Source organism: Dermochelys coriacea, chromosome 22 (genome assembly GCF_009764565.3).
Source record: "Dermochelys coriacea isolate rDerCor1 chromosome 22, rDerCor1.pri.v4, whole genome shotgun sequence".
In the NCBI taxonomy this organism is placed as follows: domain Eukaryota; kingdom Metazoa; phylum Chordata; order Testudines; family Dermochelyidae; genus Dermochelys; species Dermochelys coriacea.
The window spans coordinates 17,592,305-17,613,409 of NC_050089.1; the positions used below are offsets into that span (position 1 = coordinate 17,592,305).

General features: G+C 48.6%; 1 protein-coding gene across 7 annotated transcripts in view; it reads right to left on the bottom strand.

Moving 5' to 3' along the window:
- The window catches only part of DSCAML1 (DS cell adhesion molecule like 1), a 307,623-nt gene that overhangs the window by 265,343 nt on the left and 21,175 nt on the right, over positions 1–21,105 (bottom strand). For all 7 annotated transcript variants that reach the window (XM_043500855.1, XM_038380607.2, XM_038380611.2 and 4 more), the window contains one exon: positions 15,312–15,458. In XM_043500855.1, the coding sequence (XP_043356790.1) occupies positions 15,312–15,458 (147 nt within the window). The remainder of the gene's footprint in view (positions 1–15,311; positions 15,459–21,105) is intronic.

Consider the following 21,105-nt stretch of genomic DNA (forward strand, 5'->3'; position numbering starts at 1 on the left):
TGGGTTGAGGAGAATGCAAGTGATCCACTTCAAATCCACTCTTTTGAAGCTATGCCTTGGAGAGGAACCAATTCTCTATCCATTACCTGCTCCTAAAAACTCCAATTCCAAGACCTCCAAACAGCATAAAGGATCCACTAAACTCTTCCTGAGTGGTCTCATTCAGAGAAAAGGTGGGGGGATGGAGTGCCCCTGCCAGAGCCCATGCTGGAGTTGGGGTGATCTCTGGTAGACTCAGTAGCAAGCTTGCAGGTTCTTTTAGTGTTTTTAATAGGTTCTCTCTGTAATGCTCTCACCTTAAGAATAAGATCTGGTGCTTAGCAGACTACGTGGTAATTTAACTGAGGGCAGTTACACTGGTATCAGTTTCTGGAGAAACAGCAAGCAGATCCGCTTATGCGAGATGTCATCTGCTGGGACCATCCCAGTGAAGGCAGGGAACTGTTCATTCTTGGAATACCCCGCTCAGAAGGGAAAGAGATGCAGGGCTCCACCCAAGAGGGGAGACATCTAAGGGGCCAGAAGCCCAAGACTGGTGCCCTGGCTGGGCTGCTGAGGAGACATTCAGGTGCAGTTGCCCTGAACTGTGACACTTACATGGTTGGTTCCTGCCCCAAAGAGCTGACGATCTGGTGTGTGGTGTTTGTACAGTGCCTAGCACAGAGAGCCCTGGTCCATGACTGGGAACCCTCGGCACTGCAATGCAAACAACAAACATTTCCCCTCCTCTCTGATACTCACAGCCTTGCCTTGCCACCCCTGAACTCAGGGGATCCATCCCAAGCCTATAGCAGCCAGGCAGATCTAGGGACACTTCCTCCGTGGCAAGACACATTAAATTAGTGTTAAATTACTAGGTGGGCTTAGGCAACAGGCAGAGAGATTTACAGCCCCACACTTCAGCCATCTTGGGACCCCCTCTTCAAGCACCATGTCCCCAATTCCCTACTGCAGGACTCGGCGGGCAATGAAAGATTTACACGCCAGATACAAAAGGAGTTGGCAGCTCCAGGAGTGGATACTCCTCAGTATTTCACATGAACGGAGGCAGGAGAGGATGAGGATTGTCATACCATCCCACAATGACTTCCTAAGGCAGCAAAACCCCTCAATATATACCTAGTGTGCAATCCTGAGCATAGGCTGAAGAATGCCTCGACCGCATGGACAACCTCACCGTCAGTGGTCCTCCTCCCTTTCCCTTCTGGGCAGGCAGCTGCAGAGCCCTAGAACCTGCTCTAGTCCTTACTCCTCTGCCCCTGGATGGGTCTCAGACATACAGCAGGGGCAGAAGGCCTCTGCAACCCACTTTGATATTCCAACAAATACCACAAGCCACAATGTTTTGAGTGTGAAAATAAAACAACTCAGTTCCCTGTTGACACGTCAGAAACGGGGGTTCCAGAAAGTCAGGACTGTTCTGACCAGGCTATGGGCTGCTGAAGGAGCTGTGAGGATTCCTTCAAGGCCTCGCCCGAATGAAGAGGGGAAGGTTTTGGTTTCAAAGATCAAGCAGCTCCGAAGCACCATCCTGCAAACAGGTTTCACAGACGTGCATGGAAGATCTCACCACAGTGGTTTCCCTGGTCTGGCTGAACACCACCTGAAGTGATGTCACCCCAGGCACTCTTTATATCCTGCCTGATTTCTGAGGCTTTGGCTGCTGTTCCATGGGTGCATCTTGGAGACAGGACCCTTCTCTGTGCTGCTCACATGCATTTTATGTCCGTATTTTAGTCCCATTTCTGGGCGTATGCAGTTGCCTCCGGAACATGACTCTGCATTATCAAGGTTATAGTGAGTCCTGCTAAAATGGATTTGCTGGAATAATTATATTCCAAAAAAAATCTGCAAGAAACTGCTCTCTCTTATTAAAGGGCAGGAGCATCAAATGTTTGTGCCCCGTTATTTGCAGTCACACTGTCTGTAGCATCTGGTCCCTTTAAAACGTCTAACTCCAATCTGATCTGAATATATAAATCTGAATTATCACGGCAAACAGAGATGTGCTCACACCTTTTTTTTTTTATCTGTTGCCATGGCGATTAGATAAAATTCATGCTAACTCTCTGGGGAAGGATGGAATTATTTCAGACAGAATCTCACCCCACTTGGTGAGAACGCCTGGAGCAACTTCCCTCAGTAACAGGTCGGGGCACATGTCTCACTCTGGGAGGGCAGAGCGGGGGAGGACAGGACACCTGTCGAGACAGCAAGGGGACACTGGATGATTTTAAGATTGCACTAGGATTGGTAGGGATTCGATACCCCCAAAACATCCCAATGCAAGTTCAACTACAAGCCAGACAATTCCAATCGGACACTAAATATAAATTATTAGTAATTCTTTGCACGTCTATCATACCTTCCATCTCAAAGCTGTCCTCATACATCAAACCATGAGCAAGACAAGCTTGATCTTCACATCACAGATTGGGAGAATGGAGGTAGAAAGAAGTTAAGTGATGCAGGCCCAAATCTCGCACCGATTTACACATGCCTGTCTCCTTGACACCGGTGGCCATGTAAAGTCCAGCATGTGCTTAAGTCTTTGCAGAATTGACGTCTCACATAGCAAGTGAGTGGCAAAATGGACATGTTCTATTTCACCAGCCCCGGAGCCGGTATGGAATGTGTGCACCCAACAGCCGTCTACACTGGCAGGAGCGCGTAGGGTACACGTAGCGACACGCTGCAATGGAAAGCGGGCTGCGTCCATGCTGCAGTGTGGAGCTACATGAGATTAGGAGCAGCTCTGGCAAAGGGGAGGCAGCTGGGAAAGGCTCTGGCAGTGGACGCTGTCCTGCTAAAAACAGACAGGGGAAGCCCCGTTTAAGGGTGTGGAGAGCTGTGTAGGGTCTATGCGCTCGAAGGTTTGACATAGCTGTACTCTACTTGCCTCCCCATCTACACGGCTGTTTAGGCCTGCTCCAGCAGGGGATGCAGTGTCTGTACACTACAGGCTGCTTGAAGCGTAGACAACCAAAGGTTCCATTACCCCAGAGAGGAAGGGGAAGACACTTTATAGAGAGAGGTTCTTGCTTAGTTGCCCAAACAATATGGTCACAGTCAAAGGGAAGTTTCCAAAGAGACAGGCACTGCAGTAAGACTGAACAGATCCAGGATCAGATGATCAGTAGCATCAGGCACAATACACAGAATGATTTGCATTTACTTAACCATTGTCTCACCATTGTGACTTTAACAGCACTAAGCAACTTTAATAGCTGTATTTTAAGAGGTCATGAGTTTTAAATGAAAAATATCACAGCAGGGGCAAGCCCCACCAGCTCACAGCTGCAGCGGAATTCAGCACACAAGTTCAAGTGCTCACAGGCTGTCCTCCCATGCTCGCGAGGGCTGCATGGGAACCAACTGCTCCACGAGCATCAGGAGAAGACAGGCCAACGTGGCACAAGCCTGGCCTCCAGGAGAGAAAGGGATAATCTGCAGACAGGTAAGGCTGGCATCCCTGACACCACAGGGGACCCACCATCCCGACCCACAGCCTCTCCCTGCCCAAGAGATGCTTACCACCACTACACTGATCACTGCTCGCATGCTCTATCCCTTCCCTGCCTCTGCAAGCTCTTGGGGGCAAGGGCTGTCTGCTACTTGTTCTGAACAGCAGCTCTGCAGCCCTCTTCTCAGCTCTACCGGCAGGATGGTTGACACCACACACCATCGCTGCTTCAGGAAGTGGAGGAGGTCACAGTCGCAGCAGCTGAGGTGTGGGTGGAGTCCTTCCCAATACGGCATTTCCTGCTGTACCAGGAATATCACAGAAAGGAGAAAAACACCACGTCAAGGGATGCAGCAATGGAAGCCAATCATTGCTGCTGTGGAAGTACTGACCTTTTGCTCAAACCATTCCCCTGGCTGCCCCCTGCACTCCTCTGTCCCACAGCACCTACTTTCCAGAACAGCTTCCTGGTATCTCTCCCAGGGTCAGCTGGAAATCGCATGTCCCTGTTGCTGACACATCTCCATTGGTCTCATTCTGTTCCCTTTGCTCCATAAAGCATTGGTCAACAGAGATGGCATTCAAGGCACTAAACACAAAGGTCTTCATGCCTCTCTCTAGGTAGGGCCGTGGCTCTCATCCCTACACTGTCAGGGCTCGGGACCAGAACCAGCACCAAACTTCTCCACCTTGTACCATGTGCAAAGAGCCAGGGCAGTTTGCATTCTGCACAACTCAGTGAGAGAAAAAGGCCGTGGTGTCCCAGAGATCCAAGTGAGCCCACCTCTGAGTTTAGAGCGGACTGCACCATGACTTAGGGAGCTGGGTCCACGTCATCTCAAAGGGAAGGGAACAAATCTCATAACTCAGCTACATGCAGAAAAATTAAAGATGCATGAAAGCCAGCAATGACAACTCATCTGCTCAGCTCAGTTCATTGACAGGCCTAGAAGGAGCCGCCCTGTATTTACAGTACCTCCTGGTAAAGGTGGCAAACAGCAGCCACAGAAACACCTCTCTGCAAAGCATTTAAGAGGTAGGACCAGTTATTAAGATGGGGAGGGCACGCAGAACTGTCAGCCTCAGATCTACTTTTCTTTTAAAACTAGTCCAATATCAGGGCCTGATCCTGGGAGGGGCTGAACACCTTCAGTTCCCATTTATTTCATGAGGCATGAAGGGTGGCCCACGTGGTGCTGAGTATCCCCAATTCCAGCAGACATCAAACCGCCCAATTTCAAATGGGCTGCCTTCCCACTATGGATAAACCCTCCCTTGGCTTTTGAAAACATCAGCAGGATCGGGAAGGGATTCAGTCGTCAATCAACCCCAGGGCTTGAGAACCTTGCCAGGCCCTTCAAGATTTCAGCTTCAGCCTCTCCTCTTGCACACATGGGCTTGCGGGCAGCTAACCAACGGCCATTGCATGCTCAGCTGGCAATGCACACTCACCAGCCAGGCAAAGCCTGCCCAACGAGCCTGTGCAAATGTGGATTTTGTATGCACAGAAATGGTGCCTGACCTTATCAAGTGCATGTTGAAAAATGGGATGCGGGTGCATGCTAAACAAAACAAGATTGCTCGAGGCTGGCACTCCACCTGCCCAGTGAACAGGGAGTCCCAATGCCCACCCCACACCAGCACTCTGAACCCTTTCCAGATTTCTCTATGTAATGGAAACTTGGTAGGTTCCAGCCACAAGTGATGCACAAATTCATTGGCCTCCTCAGGTGACCACCTAGGAAGAGGCAGGTAATACAAATGCATTGTTCTTCATTCTGACAAATTCCAAACCACAGGCTGCCCACTAAAGGGGAGGGGGTTGCAATGGTTAGAATTACATCAGCCATGGTTATTTTGTATTAAAGCAAAAACAAACAGAAGATAGCAGCTGGTAAATAGACCCTGTAAATTATCTCCTATCCCCTCCCCACCCCACCCCACCAAAGATAAACACACAAACAAGGATTGCCTTTCACCTCCTATTGCAGTGTTTATTCTGCCCCGGCTTCCAGCTTTCTCCAATAACACGAGATTGATGTTCTCTGAAAAAGAACCTATTGATAAAGGACAATGCTTAATTATCTATGTTCTGGTTATTCTGTGCCTTAGATCATCTTTCTGCGCTGCCCTCTGTTATGCAGCGCATGCATATTGTTTAGAGAGGAGCAGATGAACAGCACCTGCTTGCCACTAGTAGCTGAGCTGAGCTATAATGCAAATGCTAGTTTCATTTCCAATACAGCTGAATATAAAGGGACATGCTGGAGGAACATTAGACCCATAAATACTACGGGCGTTTTTAATTTTCGGTAGCCTCATGCTGTGTCTCTAGACTCTCATTACACTTTGAGACAGATTAAAATGGAATTTTAATATAGTTACATTTACTTCCCATATTAGACAGAAAATAGAGCATGTGACAGATGTTCCAAGGTGCAACAGAGGAAAGATTAAAACACACATGCTAAAAGTGGGCATATTTAACCATTAAAATGCTATCTCAATTTTGTTTCCTACATGGCCACAAAAAACAATGCTGAGAGGAGTTTAAGAAGATTTCTAGAACCCCACACACATGCCAAACATAGGCGAGTGAGGGGAAGGGGGTCAGAAATGGGCTGCTTAGATCAAATTAAATCCCAGCTCTATGACGCCGCAGGTAGAGTTGGTCAAAAATTTTCAAAATTAACGATAGACAAAAATTCTCATTGAAATTTTTATTAAAAATAGATGAAGTTTTTGCAAAAAACTTGCATTCCGTGTCGGGACCAGCTCTAGCTTCAGTTTTTGATGTTGTAAAGTAAAGATTTTGTTGACATCTAATGAGTTGCCACGATATTAGAGCACAACAACTCTAAAGCAGCTTCAGGTGCTCACACCAGAGACTTGATTCCAAGAGAAATAAAATCAAAGGATACGATCCATATTTAAAAACAAATTAAAATTTGTACTTACTTCCTAGACTTCTCAGTATGATCCAATCTAGAATTGTTGGGTGTTTTTCTCCTTTAAAAAATACCTCATTCAGTTCTCAAACTGAAATTTTACTGTGCAAGAGTTTCCACTCATCAATTCTCCTCCCTCTCTCTGGAGAGGAGAGAAACCTGGGGGGGAGGGAAAAGGTCCTGCTCAGTTGCAGATCCCCCCTTCAAAAAACCCCATAAGATTTGTTGACAGCAACATAGTTCAAAATCGCAGCCCTGGCGTGAAGTGCAATCTTGTACGTAGGCCACCATTCTGCAAGCGCTGTTGGTTTATTCTGAATAAATGCTACCCTACATTAAATGCCAGAACTCAGTGAGTGGTGCTGCATGTTTGTTAGGAGGTTGAGAACTAAAGGCAAGATTGATTTTGAAGTGAGCACCAGAAAAGCAAATGGGTTTTTGAAAACCCTATAATTTCTCTGCAACCCTTGACTTCACTAAACACACATTTTTACACTACAGCACAGTTAGGTAGGCATTAAACAAAAATGAGGTAGACTAATGATGATTTATGTGCAGGATAACCTTTTATAAAGAATTTATCTTTGATTTCAGGGTAAGTTACAGTGTTGCCAAGTTAACCAAATAACGCAGCTCACTAGGAAAAGAAAAAAAAAAGAAAGCCAGAAAGCCACTGCAGCAGCAGGATACAGATATCAAGCATTTTTCTGCAATTGTTTTAAAATATCTTCTGAAATACACACAGTAGGTGCTCCTGAAGAGCAATGCTTGTTGGGAACTAACCAGAACAAGTCAGGCAGAGGCACCCATTGCAAATGAAACAGTTCTGTGTAGTTAAGAACAAGAGCAGCTAGCTATGAAATGTGCCACAAGCCTCAAGTTCTGCCTATTGCATTTGATTAAAATGAGTTGGAATAGCCATAAAGACAAAAGGTTAAACCCAAAAGACACATTACCCAGCATTAAAAGGGGCACTTCCCACCCCTACAAAACACAATGAAAATATCCTTTTTTAGGCACTCCCTGTACCCCTCTATATCAGTGGTGACCTTCAATATCATTAGTCGAGTTACACGGCACATAAGAGCCACTAGCTAGCAGTCCATGGTGGCGGCAAGACAGACGTGGGGTCTGCTGTCCTCAAACAGCACAGGCTACCTCCTGAGCTACAGGAAAATCTTCATTAGCTGCTGCAAATACAGGGTCTATGACAGTTCAGCCGCTCTGGTTCTGTCCGGCAGAGGGCAGAAAAAAGCATAAGCACTAGCCCACTCATTATGCCAGAGGTTCTCAAACTATGGCCCATGGACCACCAGTGGTCCACGAGCTCCATTCAGGTGGTCCGCAGATAGTTTCCTCTAAGATGTGCACTTGAGTGGCCACACGTGATAGATGAAGGACCACCCACCTAATTAGTGGAGCCGCACAGGCGGGGTTCCACTAATTAGGTGCCTGGACCCTGGAGAAGATGCATATGTAAGGTGAGGTGGTGGCCTGGGGGGTAATAGGAAGTAAGTGGAAGGGGGCAGTGGGGTGAGAAGGGGGGTGGGGGGAATTTGGGACTTGCAGGGCTGCAGCGGCCAGAGAAAGAAGCGACTTTCCCCAGCTCCAGGGCTGCAGCTGCCAGGGAGAAACAGCCCTCCTTCCCAGCCCCAGCTTGGGGGCTGCCGCGGTGGGGGAGAGAGGGAGAGATTCCGCTCCTTCCCAGCCCCAGCTCGGGGGCTGCTGCGGCGGGGGAGGGAGGGCACATCCATCGCATTAGAAAGGTGAAATTACTGAGATGAAAATATGAGTTTTGTGCTTTTATTTGTAGCGCCAAAAAAAGATTATTATTAAGGTTTTTTTTATATAGCACTTTTATCCAAAGCGCTTTACAATAGTTAGTTAATGGTACAAACAACATTTAGAAAGATCATTAAGTGGTCTGCAGAAACCCTCAGCAATTTTCAAGTGGTCTGCAGAAAAAAAAAAAAAAAGGTTCGAGAACCACTGATTATGCTAAGGAAGAAACTGGACACAGATTTAAATGTCCAGGTCAGCTGATGCAGTGAAGTTAGATAGGAGCCTCAAACTCTGTGCCCTGCCAGAATTCAGTGGGTCACACCCTCCAGTCCAGATCCAACTGTGGAGCCTTTGTAGAAATTTAAACATTTGGACACAAAACCACTGAAATGCAGCAGTTTGGCCAAGGTTTTACCATGGGAATGTGTCTATTTGAGCATAAAATGGAAAAACAAAAAACCCTAACTCCAGGAGGTGCAAAGCCCCCTAGAGCCTAACCCAAAGGAAGCGTTTCCACAAGCAAGATCTGCCGCTCGTGCCCCAAAAGGGACCCAGCCCCACCAAAAGCACAAAACAAACTGGGGCAGGAGAGCCCCAGCGGTTAGTACTGCTGCAAAGGGAAACGCCCATTTGTAATTTGGTTCGGTCACATCAGGGGGCATCCTGTTATCTTGCACCCACCCTGCTGCCCGTAGTTGCTCGGGATGTTCCCTTTTTCATTATTAACATGCAGAAGAAGCAAAGGAAGAAGCCAAGGGGAGTTCAACACCACAGGTCACCAGCTCAGACGGCCACCAAGCCCAAAGGCAGAACAAGGCAAGTGCAGACGCTGCTGCCGGCTGCAGCACTGAACTCAGAACAGATGGGATTTTAGGTCAGAGAGGACAGTTATTTTTTAGAGATGGGGCCAAACTGCCCCATTCCCCCTTCCCATTCTGAGCTGGGGAGAGATAGACATGGGCATGCAGCCCCAGACAGCTAGAGTCTTGTAAGGGTCGCAATTCTGGTGACACTACCACCATTCAGGTCTCCCGATGTTGGTGCTGTTTCGTTTGAACACTGGGGCCTGCTCTGGCTTCATGCTCAGACACCCACACCAAGCCCTAAGTCCAACACTCCTCTTCAGCCCACCAGTAGCTATTCGAGGTTTCTAGTTACATGGCTCAAGCCAGGCACCCAAAGCAAAGCAGCAGCAGGTGGGCTGTTAAGAGGAAGCTGTCTGTGCTTGAGAGAGGAGGGAAATAAACTTACTCTTTCCAACCCTCCTACTAGTTATATGCTCCCTGACATGTAATGAGTGTTGTGAGCCCTGGAAAGCAGAGCTGGTCAGAAAGTCAGAATTTTTCCAGTTTTCAAACAATTTTCCAAAGGGGGGAAAAAATGGGAATTTTTACAGAAGCAGACACTTCCCATGAAAACGCTTATTTCTCGTAAATCCAATTTTCCAATCAAAACTTGTTTTGACCAGACTGAGTGGAGATTTAGGACTTGGCCTATCTTGCTGGTCCCCTGAAACACACCAAGAACAGGTGCAAGTCTCTATCAGTCACACACTGTGGGCCAAAGGAACGTTTTGGAGGACAGCTGCAAGCCGCAACAGTATTTGGTACAGGCTCATGGTAACATACCCACCAGGTTATACAGCTAGCATCATGTTACTGCTTAGATTTACTTTTTAAAGCAGTTGTCCTTCCATAGATCTTTTCTTCTTAAAGGACGACTTTAGGAGAGCATGGCAGTGATGTATTTGTAGGTTTGTTTGACCTGCAGTTCACAACACAGATTTTTAGGCAGAAAATGGCTTTGACGTTTCAAAACCAATTTTCGTTAGTTGGTTTTAATTAACCATACAGAATGCAACAGGAACCCACCCTCAATTATCCATTCCCCCTGCCACCATTAAGAACCCCCCCCCCCCCCCACACACACACACACACTTAGGATGGAATCAAAGCATCACAAGAAGTCAAAACAAAGACCCTTTTTTTGTAGACATGATCCAGTCATAGCTCTAACACCAGAGCAAATTTAAAAATTAGCTTTGGGCAGATGCAATATTTACAATCCAACAGCAAATATGTTTGCTTGTGTTGACTCTACATATAAATTGTCTCTGTATTCTGTCTTTAGGGTAATTATTGCTTTAAAATGTTAAAATTGTTCCACTCTAATTACATCACCATATTTAAAAATCCAGCACAACTGCAAAATTTAAGTACCAGCCCAGCTTAAAATCGTGCAAGTGCAGGATGTCAAGTCAACAAACTGAAGTGCCAAAGAAACTCGTTGTGCTCTGTAAAGGAGGCCCAAGTTCAAGCCTGCAGACTGAACTGCTCTGCTCCATCTACCCAACGGAGCAAATAATGCCAGGGGAGCTGCAGAACAAGCTTTCCCTCCACCAGCCCCAACCCAGACCTGGAACTATGCATGGACAAGACTCTTCTCCTGGATGCATTCTAGTTCTGGAGTCTTTGCTAAGAGGGCCAGCTGAGTTAGACAGTTGGGTGACGGAACCACTCGCATCATTCCAGCTCCTAGCAGGACCTCGTCCTCTGACCCACTAATAGGGCCCTGACGAGCCACTAGATGACAACTATCACTCACTGCACTGGATTTGCACCGGTAACTAACTAGTTTCAGTTAAACTTCCCTCTTTAATTTGACATTCCTTCGCTCTAGTGCGGCCCCGAAGGTATAAATGGAGCGTGAGAGATTTGCAAGGAAAGATTATTCAGATCAAGTTACTTGTGATACATACTAGCATTTATAGGAGAGAACGGGAAAAGCTTGTACCTGAAGAAGGTGGGCTACAAACCAGCGTGAAAGGGTTTGCTGTTTAGGGCCCATTGACACTAGAGCCCCAGCTGCGCCAGGGTCCCTGCTCCATTGGGAAGCCTAGTTAGGAGCTAGACACATTGCTAAACCATGGACAGTTCAGTCCCATCTACATTACAGAAACAGAACCATGCTGCTACAGGGACTTGCAGTTCTGCTGCACTTGTAAGATAGGTAGGAGTTTCGCTATGGTGCAAACACTGGATCCATAAGACGTCTGCATGTTCCTGCAACAAGGACAGCCGTAGCGCACCACAATCCCAGCTGGAGCATCTTCCAGGAAGACGTGCTAGATAAGGCTAGATCTGAAATCCGCATCCAACCTCTCTGGGAAAGTCCAATTTGCTTTGTTGTTTACAGAAAGTAGCTTAAGAAATCTTGGACGAACAGTTGGTGTGTAAGTCATTGTCCACATGGCGCTGCTGCATGGGGCGATTTCACTTTGCAGGGATCTTTAAGAGCAGAATTTTCACCACAGTTACAGACAATGGAAAGCAGCATTAGACTCCACCGGGTAGCATTTATGGGAAACAATGGGATTAATGCACCAGTAAATGGCAGTATTGCAAGGCAACAAGAAGCCAGAATGAAGAATATTAATGCAACAGGATTATACTAGGCTGGCATGCACGTGCATTAGTGCTATGGGGCCAATCCTCAACTGGCATAAATCAGCAGCTATTTACACCAGCTGAGGGTCTCCCCTGTAATCTAACCTCCCATAGGTCCCACTTACATTAAAGAAACGCACCTCACTCCAACAGCATTGATTTATACACACAGCTCAATTCCCTAATCAGTCCAGGTATGCAATACCAGACCAAAGCGGGGCTAACACCACCACAGTATAATCCAGTCACTCCCCAAAAATGAGAAACACTGCTGTCAGACATCCACCACTTCCCTCTGAGTCCCCATAATCTTAGAAGCTTTATCAAAATTTCCCATTGACTGAAAACAGGGTAAACATCACAATGAAGATTTTTGTGAAAAATTCATGGTTTTTTGGATATTGCGTGTGTAAAAACGTTGACCCGCCAGCTCCTGTCCCTTGTATTAATAATCTGATACAGGGCTACCACATTGAACAGCACTCCTTGGGCTGGATCTGCTGGTTGGAGTCAATGGAATCCCAACTGGAAAGCCAGCTGCCCTCCCAGGAGATGGGACGCAGGAGTGGGGGGCGAAGAAGATAATGCAGAGATGTTTAAAATGCATCTCCCAAGGCCAGTTTGGCTTTAGCCCTCAGAGTAACCACATGCCACTCTACAAGCGAGCTCTTAACTGAAGCATTCCTTCTGAGGGTGGTTAAGCCTATCAGCTCACAGGTGTAGCCAGCACCTGCTCTTACGAGGGACAACTTCAGGTTTGCACACGAGGCTGAACTGGTGGCATCACTAGCGTGCGTGGTGCGAAGCTCTTTACTAACACCTAGAGTTGGACTGCCAAGCAGCAAAACGCTCGGCCCCTTCGCGACATCACAACTACAGCAATACTGAGCCCCCGAGGGCTGCTAGGATTTACTGACCTGTGAGCAAATATCAAATACAGTGCATTCACTTTGGGCAAAATCCTTTAATTCTTTCCGGATCCCCCAGGGGACACAGTATTGATGGCTTTACTACTAGCTTACACGTGCTGTGCGGGAGGGCCAGCACTGCCATCAATACCGTCTCCGAGCAGAGAGCCAGAAGGTCACCCCGGTACAGAGGAACGTCCACACTGACCTCTTCAGCCACTCGTTCCGCTCTGGGACCCTCCTCACAATCACCAGGCTCTGAGATTCAAGGTCACCCACCTAACAGTAACCAGCGTTACACCCATGCCAAGGCCTCGGTGATATTCAGAATTTCCTCTTATGCTTCCACAGTGAAAGCGCCAGCAGGAGCGCTTGAGGGCCAGTGATACTGGCCTTGGAATCACCATGTCTCAGACCTTCTGCAACAGGGTTAGATGTGACACTCATACGAACGGCCGTATTGGGTCAGACCAAAGGTCCATGCAGCCCAGGATCCGGTCTTCCGACACTGGACAGTGCCCAGTGCCTCAGAGGGAATGAACAAACAGGTAATCCTCAAGTGATCCATCCCCTGTCGCCCATCCCCAGGTTCTGGCAAACAGAGACTAGGGACACCATCCCAACACTAGGAGCCCCCCAGAGCCCAGCCTATACCTGCCACTAGTGCTGGGTGCCACCGTGCCATTCATTGGGGGAACCGAACCTATGGGAGCAGCAGGGATACGTTCTGCTAAACAACCAATAAATCTCAGGGTAGGTGGCAGCTCGAAACATACCCAGTGGCGAACGCTCGGCTCACCGCAGCCCTTTGCGCATCGCCCAGTGAATTCTGCCATCCAACACCTCACTGCAAATGCTGCGCTGTCAATCCAAGAGCCAGCTACAAATCCACACAAGAGCATTAGCCAACGAAGCAAAGCAGCAATTGTTTCTGTGCGCAATTCGCTCACAAATCAATGAGCACTTCATACAGTCTTGTGTTCTTCTGCTCAAACAACAATGTGCTCACTAAAAAGGTCACCGTGGCGGGAGGGTGCACTAGCCTCCTCTTCCAGGTAACTTCCCATGCCACCCCTCACCCCCTTACAATTCCCCAGGGGTTCTCAAGGGAAGTGGGCAAACAACAGATTTTTCAGTGGCAACATTGGGTCAGACTAAAGGGTTTCTGCAGCGCAGGACATTTTGTTCCACTGTCACACATTTTTAATGCTTCTGGGGGAGATTTAAATATACTTAAAAGGGACATTTTAAAATGATGTCACTACGAACCAAAACATCAAGACATTTTGTTTTGAAAATGTCAAAACAAAATATTTCTATTTCTTCAGAATTGTTTGTTTCCCATCAAAACAATCTGGTGAACTAGACCTGAATTTATGAAATGTTTTGATACTGCCAAATCTGCACTTTTTTGCCCAAGAAGTAGTAGTAGTAGTTGTGCATGAAGCGCTGGGCCCAGCTGAAGTTCTGATGAGTTTGCAGAGTGCACCCTTTCCAGAGGATCACACGTGGGCTGGCACAACCCAGGCACCTGGGCCCACCCACACAAGACTCCTCTGCTAATGAGAATCAGGCCCAAGCACCGAGGAGCAGAAAGCGCTAACCATCACACCCGCCTCTTTCAACTGCTCACTGAGATGGACCCAAAACCCAGAGCCCTCAATGCCAGGGAAATTTGGATCCTAACCTCCCAGCAGGCCCTTATCACTGCAGTGGGCCACACCAAAACTCTGGGTCCGAACACCCCAGAACTTGGGCCTGGACTCATTCTGCACCTGCCTTCAGCAGTGCCTGGTATTTCTCCATAGAGGCTTTAACTCTGCTCCGCAATGGGCCAATCCCGCACAGAGCAGAGCGCCTCCTACTAGGCTTTCGGGGAGTCGGGGTGCTCAGCACCTTGCAGAATTGGCCCCAGGAGCTGGATTCCTCAGCACCAGGCGCCACAGGAGCATGGCCTCTGTGATCCAAAACTAGCTAAGCAAAACTTTCCCCAAGCTGCAGCGGCCACCGGCCCAGACCCCACAAACAGGGATGTCGGTGCCAGCCACTCTGCCAGGCTACATGGGCTGGCAGCACATGTTCTCTGCACCATCACCTCCCCGGAGACAGACCGGAGTTAATTACTCCTCTATGGCGTTTCCTTGCTCACAGGTCTTAATGGACAGCAACGGTAGCATTAACTGGAATGCTGCCTGGGCACATTAACAGCCTGTGAGGGCCACAGGGGAAGGCAGGGAGCACATGGGCCATGGACATCCGTGCTGGCAGGAGTTAAGGGGTGTTTGAGTGGAAGGGTTGTAAAGAGTCATGAGAGAGCCTTTATTTACTCTTGTCACGCCCCGCTCCCGGCAGGAATACATGGAGATGGAGGGCATAGGGTGCCTCTGCCTGACTCCCCGCTGTCACGTACCCCTCCAGGTTGGCAAGGTCACCAGTGGGTGGGAGAACCCAGAAGACATGCACATATTGTCACACTTCAGTTTTATGCACCTAGGAGCTTCAAAGCACACACTGCAATCCTGGCAAATACAACAGGCGCCACAGAATACGTAGCGCAGTCAAATACCGCTCATTTCCAATGTAAATCCAGCCCACAGGCTCGGCTTTCGTACGAAGATGATTCATCAGCAACCCCCCCCCCTTGCTTTTGGGGCCCAGGGACAGAGAAAAACCAAAGAGCTTTGTATACAACAATTCATGCACATGGCAATGCAGTTAGTATTTCCTGGGAGAATGAAGGGTCCCCCTCCTGCTCCTCTCTTACCTGGGATGATAGAAACAGTATCTTTCTCCCAGGACACAACACTAACATATTCCTGCACTGAAGAAGGGATGAGGCACTTGAAGACAGCCACGTTTCCACGCATTGATCTTTGATCCTCCACCCGGACGGTGTAAGGTTCCCTGAAAACTGCAGAGAGAAAAGCAGATAATCACACAATGATCAACGCACCAATGCCAAGTTGCACCGGGCACAAACACATTAATTTAAACAGTTCCCAAAGATTATTTTTTATCCAACATTTTGAGCAGCTCCAGCGTTTGCTGCAAGGAATGAGCTGGAGGGAGAGCAAATTCACATATGCACATGTGTCTGGGGGTCTCAACATCCCATGTGCTCACGGGGCCCAAAGAGAAGAGAAATGCCAAGAAGTATCGTTTTCTGGGAACGGCTCTGAAGTGGAGCATTTAAGTGATTGCGTTGGCCAGTAAGGAAGTGAAACACCAACCCACAGTGGGACATTCAACAGACTATAGCACAGCAACAGCGGTCACTTCCTCCCGTGCCACCATGCCACTGCAAGCAGCATGGCCCTTGCAATTCCTTCACTGCAACAAATCACATCCCAGGTGCACCTCCTCCCAGGGACTCGCAGCCCCCAGCCTCTTCCCTCCACCACCCTGCCGCTGTCCAGTCATGGGAAGAGTCCTCCTGGGGTGGGAAACACCCTCGCGGCAGGGCAGAGCAGCACTTCCCAGCACCCCTCCCCATCATGTGAGGGTTCTGTGCCGGCCCATCAGGGCAGCATTTGGGGAGGGGGAAATGGCTCTTCTCTAGCACCAGAGCACGGCAAGGACTGGCAGATTCCCACAGCAATAGTGCACGTTTCAGACTTCAAGCGAGCGTGAAGCCGACAATCCCTGCTCTCTCTGGGCAAATTCCTCTGAAGAGACCCTCCTTCCTGCCATGCCTGGGTTCCCATTTGCAGGGGCTATGGGTACCCAGAGCTCTCTAGATGCAGGCAGCACCTCAGTGGGGCAGGCCTTCCACAAGGCAGGGAAGAATAATTTCTCCTCTTGCCGAAATGCAGCTGGGTCTGGGCAGGAGTTGAGCGTGCATCAGCATTGCTCAGCACTAGGGCACAGGGAGGGAGGTAGAAAACGATACCCTGTTGAAAGTGAAGGGAGGAGGAATGCAATTCCCCAAAGTGGGGTCTGCCCAGGGCATTAGGGCAGATAGCCTTTCCCCTTGCAGGGCGACCCGGCAACGCCCACAGCCTGCCCTGGCAGCTCTGCAGTGTTCTCTCTCTCGGGAAATAATGAGGGATTATCCAGACTAGCAGCAGCCCTAGTGAACTCTACAAAGCACTTGGTCAGTTTGCTTGATCGGCTGAACATCCCAAGGTCTCTTTGGTAAGGAGACACGTCAGTGCAACCAATAAGGAGCGCAGGCAGACACACCAAGAACCATTAAAGTTTAAATATTTTCCATTTAAAATCAGCCTAGCACGTGGGTGCATGATCTTGTCATGACAACATGCCTGCCCCAAAGGACATTGGTTTCTCATTCATCACCGCCTTGGAGAGGGAAAGAGATTGATCACCGGGTCATCTGCAGCTCCCCCACTGGTCAGAACAGCAACAATCCAGGGTGTGTTTTAACAGAAAACTCTCAACAGCCACGGGGGAGTTGCTTCCAGCTGTGAACTCATCTGTTGGCAGGTGCAGACTGGGCCTCCTCTGAATAGGCCCAAGGAGTATTTAATAAGTAAAACAGAAGGTGATGCTACTTCTGCCTGCTATTTCTCCCCTCCAAGTGCCCATGTCTTCACTGCAAGAGCTCAAGACAGAAACCTGCTCACAGGCTGGAGGCAAATGGCAGCCCATCCCTCAGGAAGCCCCGGTGAAACTTGCCAGCAGGCTCCACACAACAGCAGTCTGGTACAGGAGGTGCTGAACTGCAGTGAAGTTGCAGCTGGCCCAACCCGAGCAGTCCCTGAGAAGACCGCCTGTCAGCAGAGAACGCACCTTCAGAGAACAGCTCCAGGGCACCAGCTGGCTTGACAAGCCGCCCTCACATGAACGGTGAGGGGTGGAAGGGGGGGCTACAGTTCAGACAATCCTCCCTCTCACCGTACATATGTGCAGGATGCTCTGCAGGTCCACAGGAGGGTATGCTCTCTGCCCCCAGAGATCCCATGCCAAGCAGTCTACAGACAAACATAGCAGATGACCGGGGTCTGGGGGAAGGCAGACGGCTGGTGGAGGCAGACCCAGCAGGACACAGGGATTGCTCTGCAGTAGAGAGCAGCTCAAGGAAGCAAAGTGGATTGGTTAGCAGGAGCCTCATCAGTTACACAGGAGCTGCTTCCTTACTCCTTCCTAGATGGTTAAAGGAGAGAAGTGTCCCTTCTGGTCACCTAGCCGGTCCTCCTGCTTTAGCAGAGACATAGAAACTTGCACTGGAATCTCTGTATGAAGCCCTTCACTTCTGCCTGAGGTAGACTGGACCTTTTAAACCCCAGGCAATCGTGCTTTAAAGACTCTAAGTGATGGAGAATCTAGCCCACCCCTGCGTAAGTTGTTCCAAGAGTTAAAAATTGCACCTTATTTCTAGTCTGAACTTGTCTAGTCTCAGCTTGCAGCCATTAGATCGTGTTGTCTCTGTCTGCTAGATTAAAGAGCTGTTTTCTATCAGAAATCTCTGCCCTGTGCAATTGTAAAACTGTGATCAAAACACCTGATCTCTTCTCATGGGGAAACTAAAAACAGATTGAGCATCGCAAGACCCTCACTAGAAGGCAGGTTATACAGACCTCGAATCATTCCTGGTGCCTCTTCTCTAAAATCTTCTTCAGGTTTTCAAACTTTACATTTCAGTTTATTGTGTGTTTGTTGTTGTATGTGGTTTAAATAGCCTTTTTCGGGGATTGCCATTACAAGGTACAGAAGAAGAGTGTTTGGAGACAGGATTTCAGTGGCAAGAGGATAATTGATTAGGAAGGATAATTGACAGGAAGCAGGTGGGAACAGAAGCACGCTCATGAGAAATAGAAGTTGGGATTTTTACTAAGTGTTTCCAACTATCCTAAAGCCAAACTCATTCTAATGGCCATGGACTGAGCTGTCCCAGTGACATCCCAAGGAATCCTGTGAGGAGGTCCCATGGATACGTATTGAATGAGAAGGAGTGGCACAGGAATGAACTACTAGCCAGGCCTAGCAGCTGAAAGCCTATTCAGATTTGCAATGCCCACCTTCAAACAAGAGATGAAAGCCACCGCACTGTATAGCAGTAGCCTGCAGTCACTCCATGAGGTTCAGTAAGTCTAGTATTTAGAACAGGGAGCTGGAGTAAAGACTCCTGGGCTCCAGCCCTGCCACAGACTCACTGCATCACCCTGGGCATGTTACCTCACCCCAGTGTCTAGAGGGAGGCAACAGGAACCCTGGTCTGCAGGGCCAGACAGTGTGACCAGAGATTGATTTTCACCTCTAGAAACTTCCTAGGAAACAACAACAAAATTGAATCTGCCACTCCCAGCATTTGCTTCCCGTGAACACCCTGGCACAGCTAGTGCCTTGTAAGAGCGTCTTCAGAAACAATACATTTTAAGTTATTACTAGAGAGTTGGAAGGGTTCTTTTTTGAGAGGGTGCGATTAAACAGGAAAAGAATGTTGGACTCCAGATGCGAGTATTCACTCCGGAAACCTGACTGCAAGTGTATTGCTCATCCAGCTGGAGAGCAGAACTAGGACCATGTGGCCACCATGCCTGATGCAAACTAAGCAACACAGCTTGAATGCTGGATACCCTCAAAAAGCTGGGAGAGGGGGTCCTGCAGCAGGGAGATCAGCAGTGAGGCAGCTGCCAGCAGAGTTGTGCCCGCTGCTCTTGTTCTCAGGCACCAACCCATCTTGGGTGTTGGGAAAGTATCAGTTACAACAGCACCCTCCGCATACTTCCCCTCTGCCTGCTTCATGTCAGCTAACAGAGCCCACCACCTGGTTCCACAGCCTCACATGGCCCACACTGGTTCCATCCCTGCTGGGAGCAATTTCACAGCATGGCCTAGTGGACAAGAGCACTGACTGTGATTCAGGAGACCTGGATGCCACTGGCAGACTGGGTGACCTTGGGCAAGCCACTGCACTTCTGTGCCTCAGTTTCCCCATCTGTCAAATAGGGATGATGACTCCTTTGTAGGATGGATGATAAGTTGTATAGAAGTGCCAGGTGTTGGTTGTATGCGGTGTAGCTGTAGCTGTGTCGGTCCCAGGATGTTAGAGACACAAGGTGGGTGAGGGAATAGAAATTGGTCCAATAACAGATATTACCTCACCCACCTTGTGTCTCTAGGTATTATTACTACGTATTAGACAGCGACAGTTAAACTTCCACTCCAATGGGAAGCTCAGCCTCCACCAGAGCTGGGCTGACCCGAGCTGCAACATGTCACACGTCTGACAAACAACATGTATTTACATTCCCCTCCCTTAAACATACACCCCAGCGTATTGCTCACTCCCCTCTGCTTTGGTTTATAGCTTAACTGCTAATGCTGGTAAATAATTCACTCCCTAGGCAGGAGGGGGTTTCATGCCGGTTTACTTTGCAGCATAATGAATTAAAATAAAAACACCCTTTAGTCTGCTCGGCTGTGTTCTCTGTGCGAGCCCTGTTTTTAATAGGTTACATAATGAAGTCATTCCTGGGCTATTAGCCCTCCTCAGCCTGGTCAATAATTTACTATAATCACTTTGGAAAGCAGCACTTGGCTATATTCCCCCTCCTTTTGTTTTCTTAGAAGTCTTGGGGTGGTTGAGCTGGAGCCTGCAATGCAGATATAGGGGCTTAGGAAGGGGGGTTAATGAGGCAGGGGGGTTCCCCCCTTGCAGGGACCTGCTGAAGGACTGGGCAATTATACAAGACTATCCAGGAGTTACTATAAAATTGATGCTAACAGATGTTTGGGAACAGAGATAAATCCTCATGCTGCAAAGCTGGAGTCCATCTCTGACTATGGATGAGACCTTCACAGGCAGATTATCCCACATTTGCTAGCTACTGCATGGTTTCTTTCACCTTCCTCTGAAACATCTGGCTCTGGCCACTAGTCCATCTAATCCAGCATCTGGTCTCCACAACAGGCCTGATGCAGTCTGGCAATTCTAGATCTCAATGGTATGAATGACTTGTTGTTGAAGAGAAGACGCCCCTGGCTTTCTCCATTGCTCCCCAGCCATGGACACCAAGCCTGCTGTCCTGCTACTTCAATGGCTGAGACACACGTCTGGTTAGCAAATCATTTTGGCCTGTTATGGTGCTGGATTTGAACAGCCATAGAATCACAGAACCATAGGGGGCTAGCAGGGATCGCAAGGGTCATACAGTCTAAGCCCGCCAAGATGCAAGGTTTCTGTACCCACATCCCACCTCCGGAAGGGCTCAAAGATCGCAGTGAATAAAGCATCCCCTCTTGTTCCACTGCAGGCGGGTCACAGTCCCTGGAAGTTAATGGGATTTATGCCCTTCTTGAAGAAAAAGTCATTTTTGCATCTACTCTTCCAAATCTACCTAGCTGCAATGTCATCATTAGAACCACAATCCACTGTTGTAGCTGGCTGAGCTATACCAGCACAGCACCTCTCTGGAAAAGCCCCTTGACCCTTCCCCGCCTGCCTTGCTCTGGGGAAGTTTTCTCAGGCGAATGGACCCGAGGGTTTTGTCCCAGTGGGACATGGCAGGGCCTAGCTCTCCCAATATTTGAAGGGGCTTGGCCTTTGCCAGACAGGGATTAGTCCTGGAGATCCATGCTCTCTTGTTACTATCAAC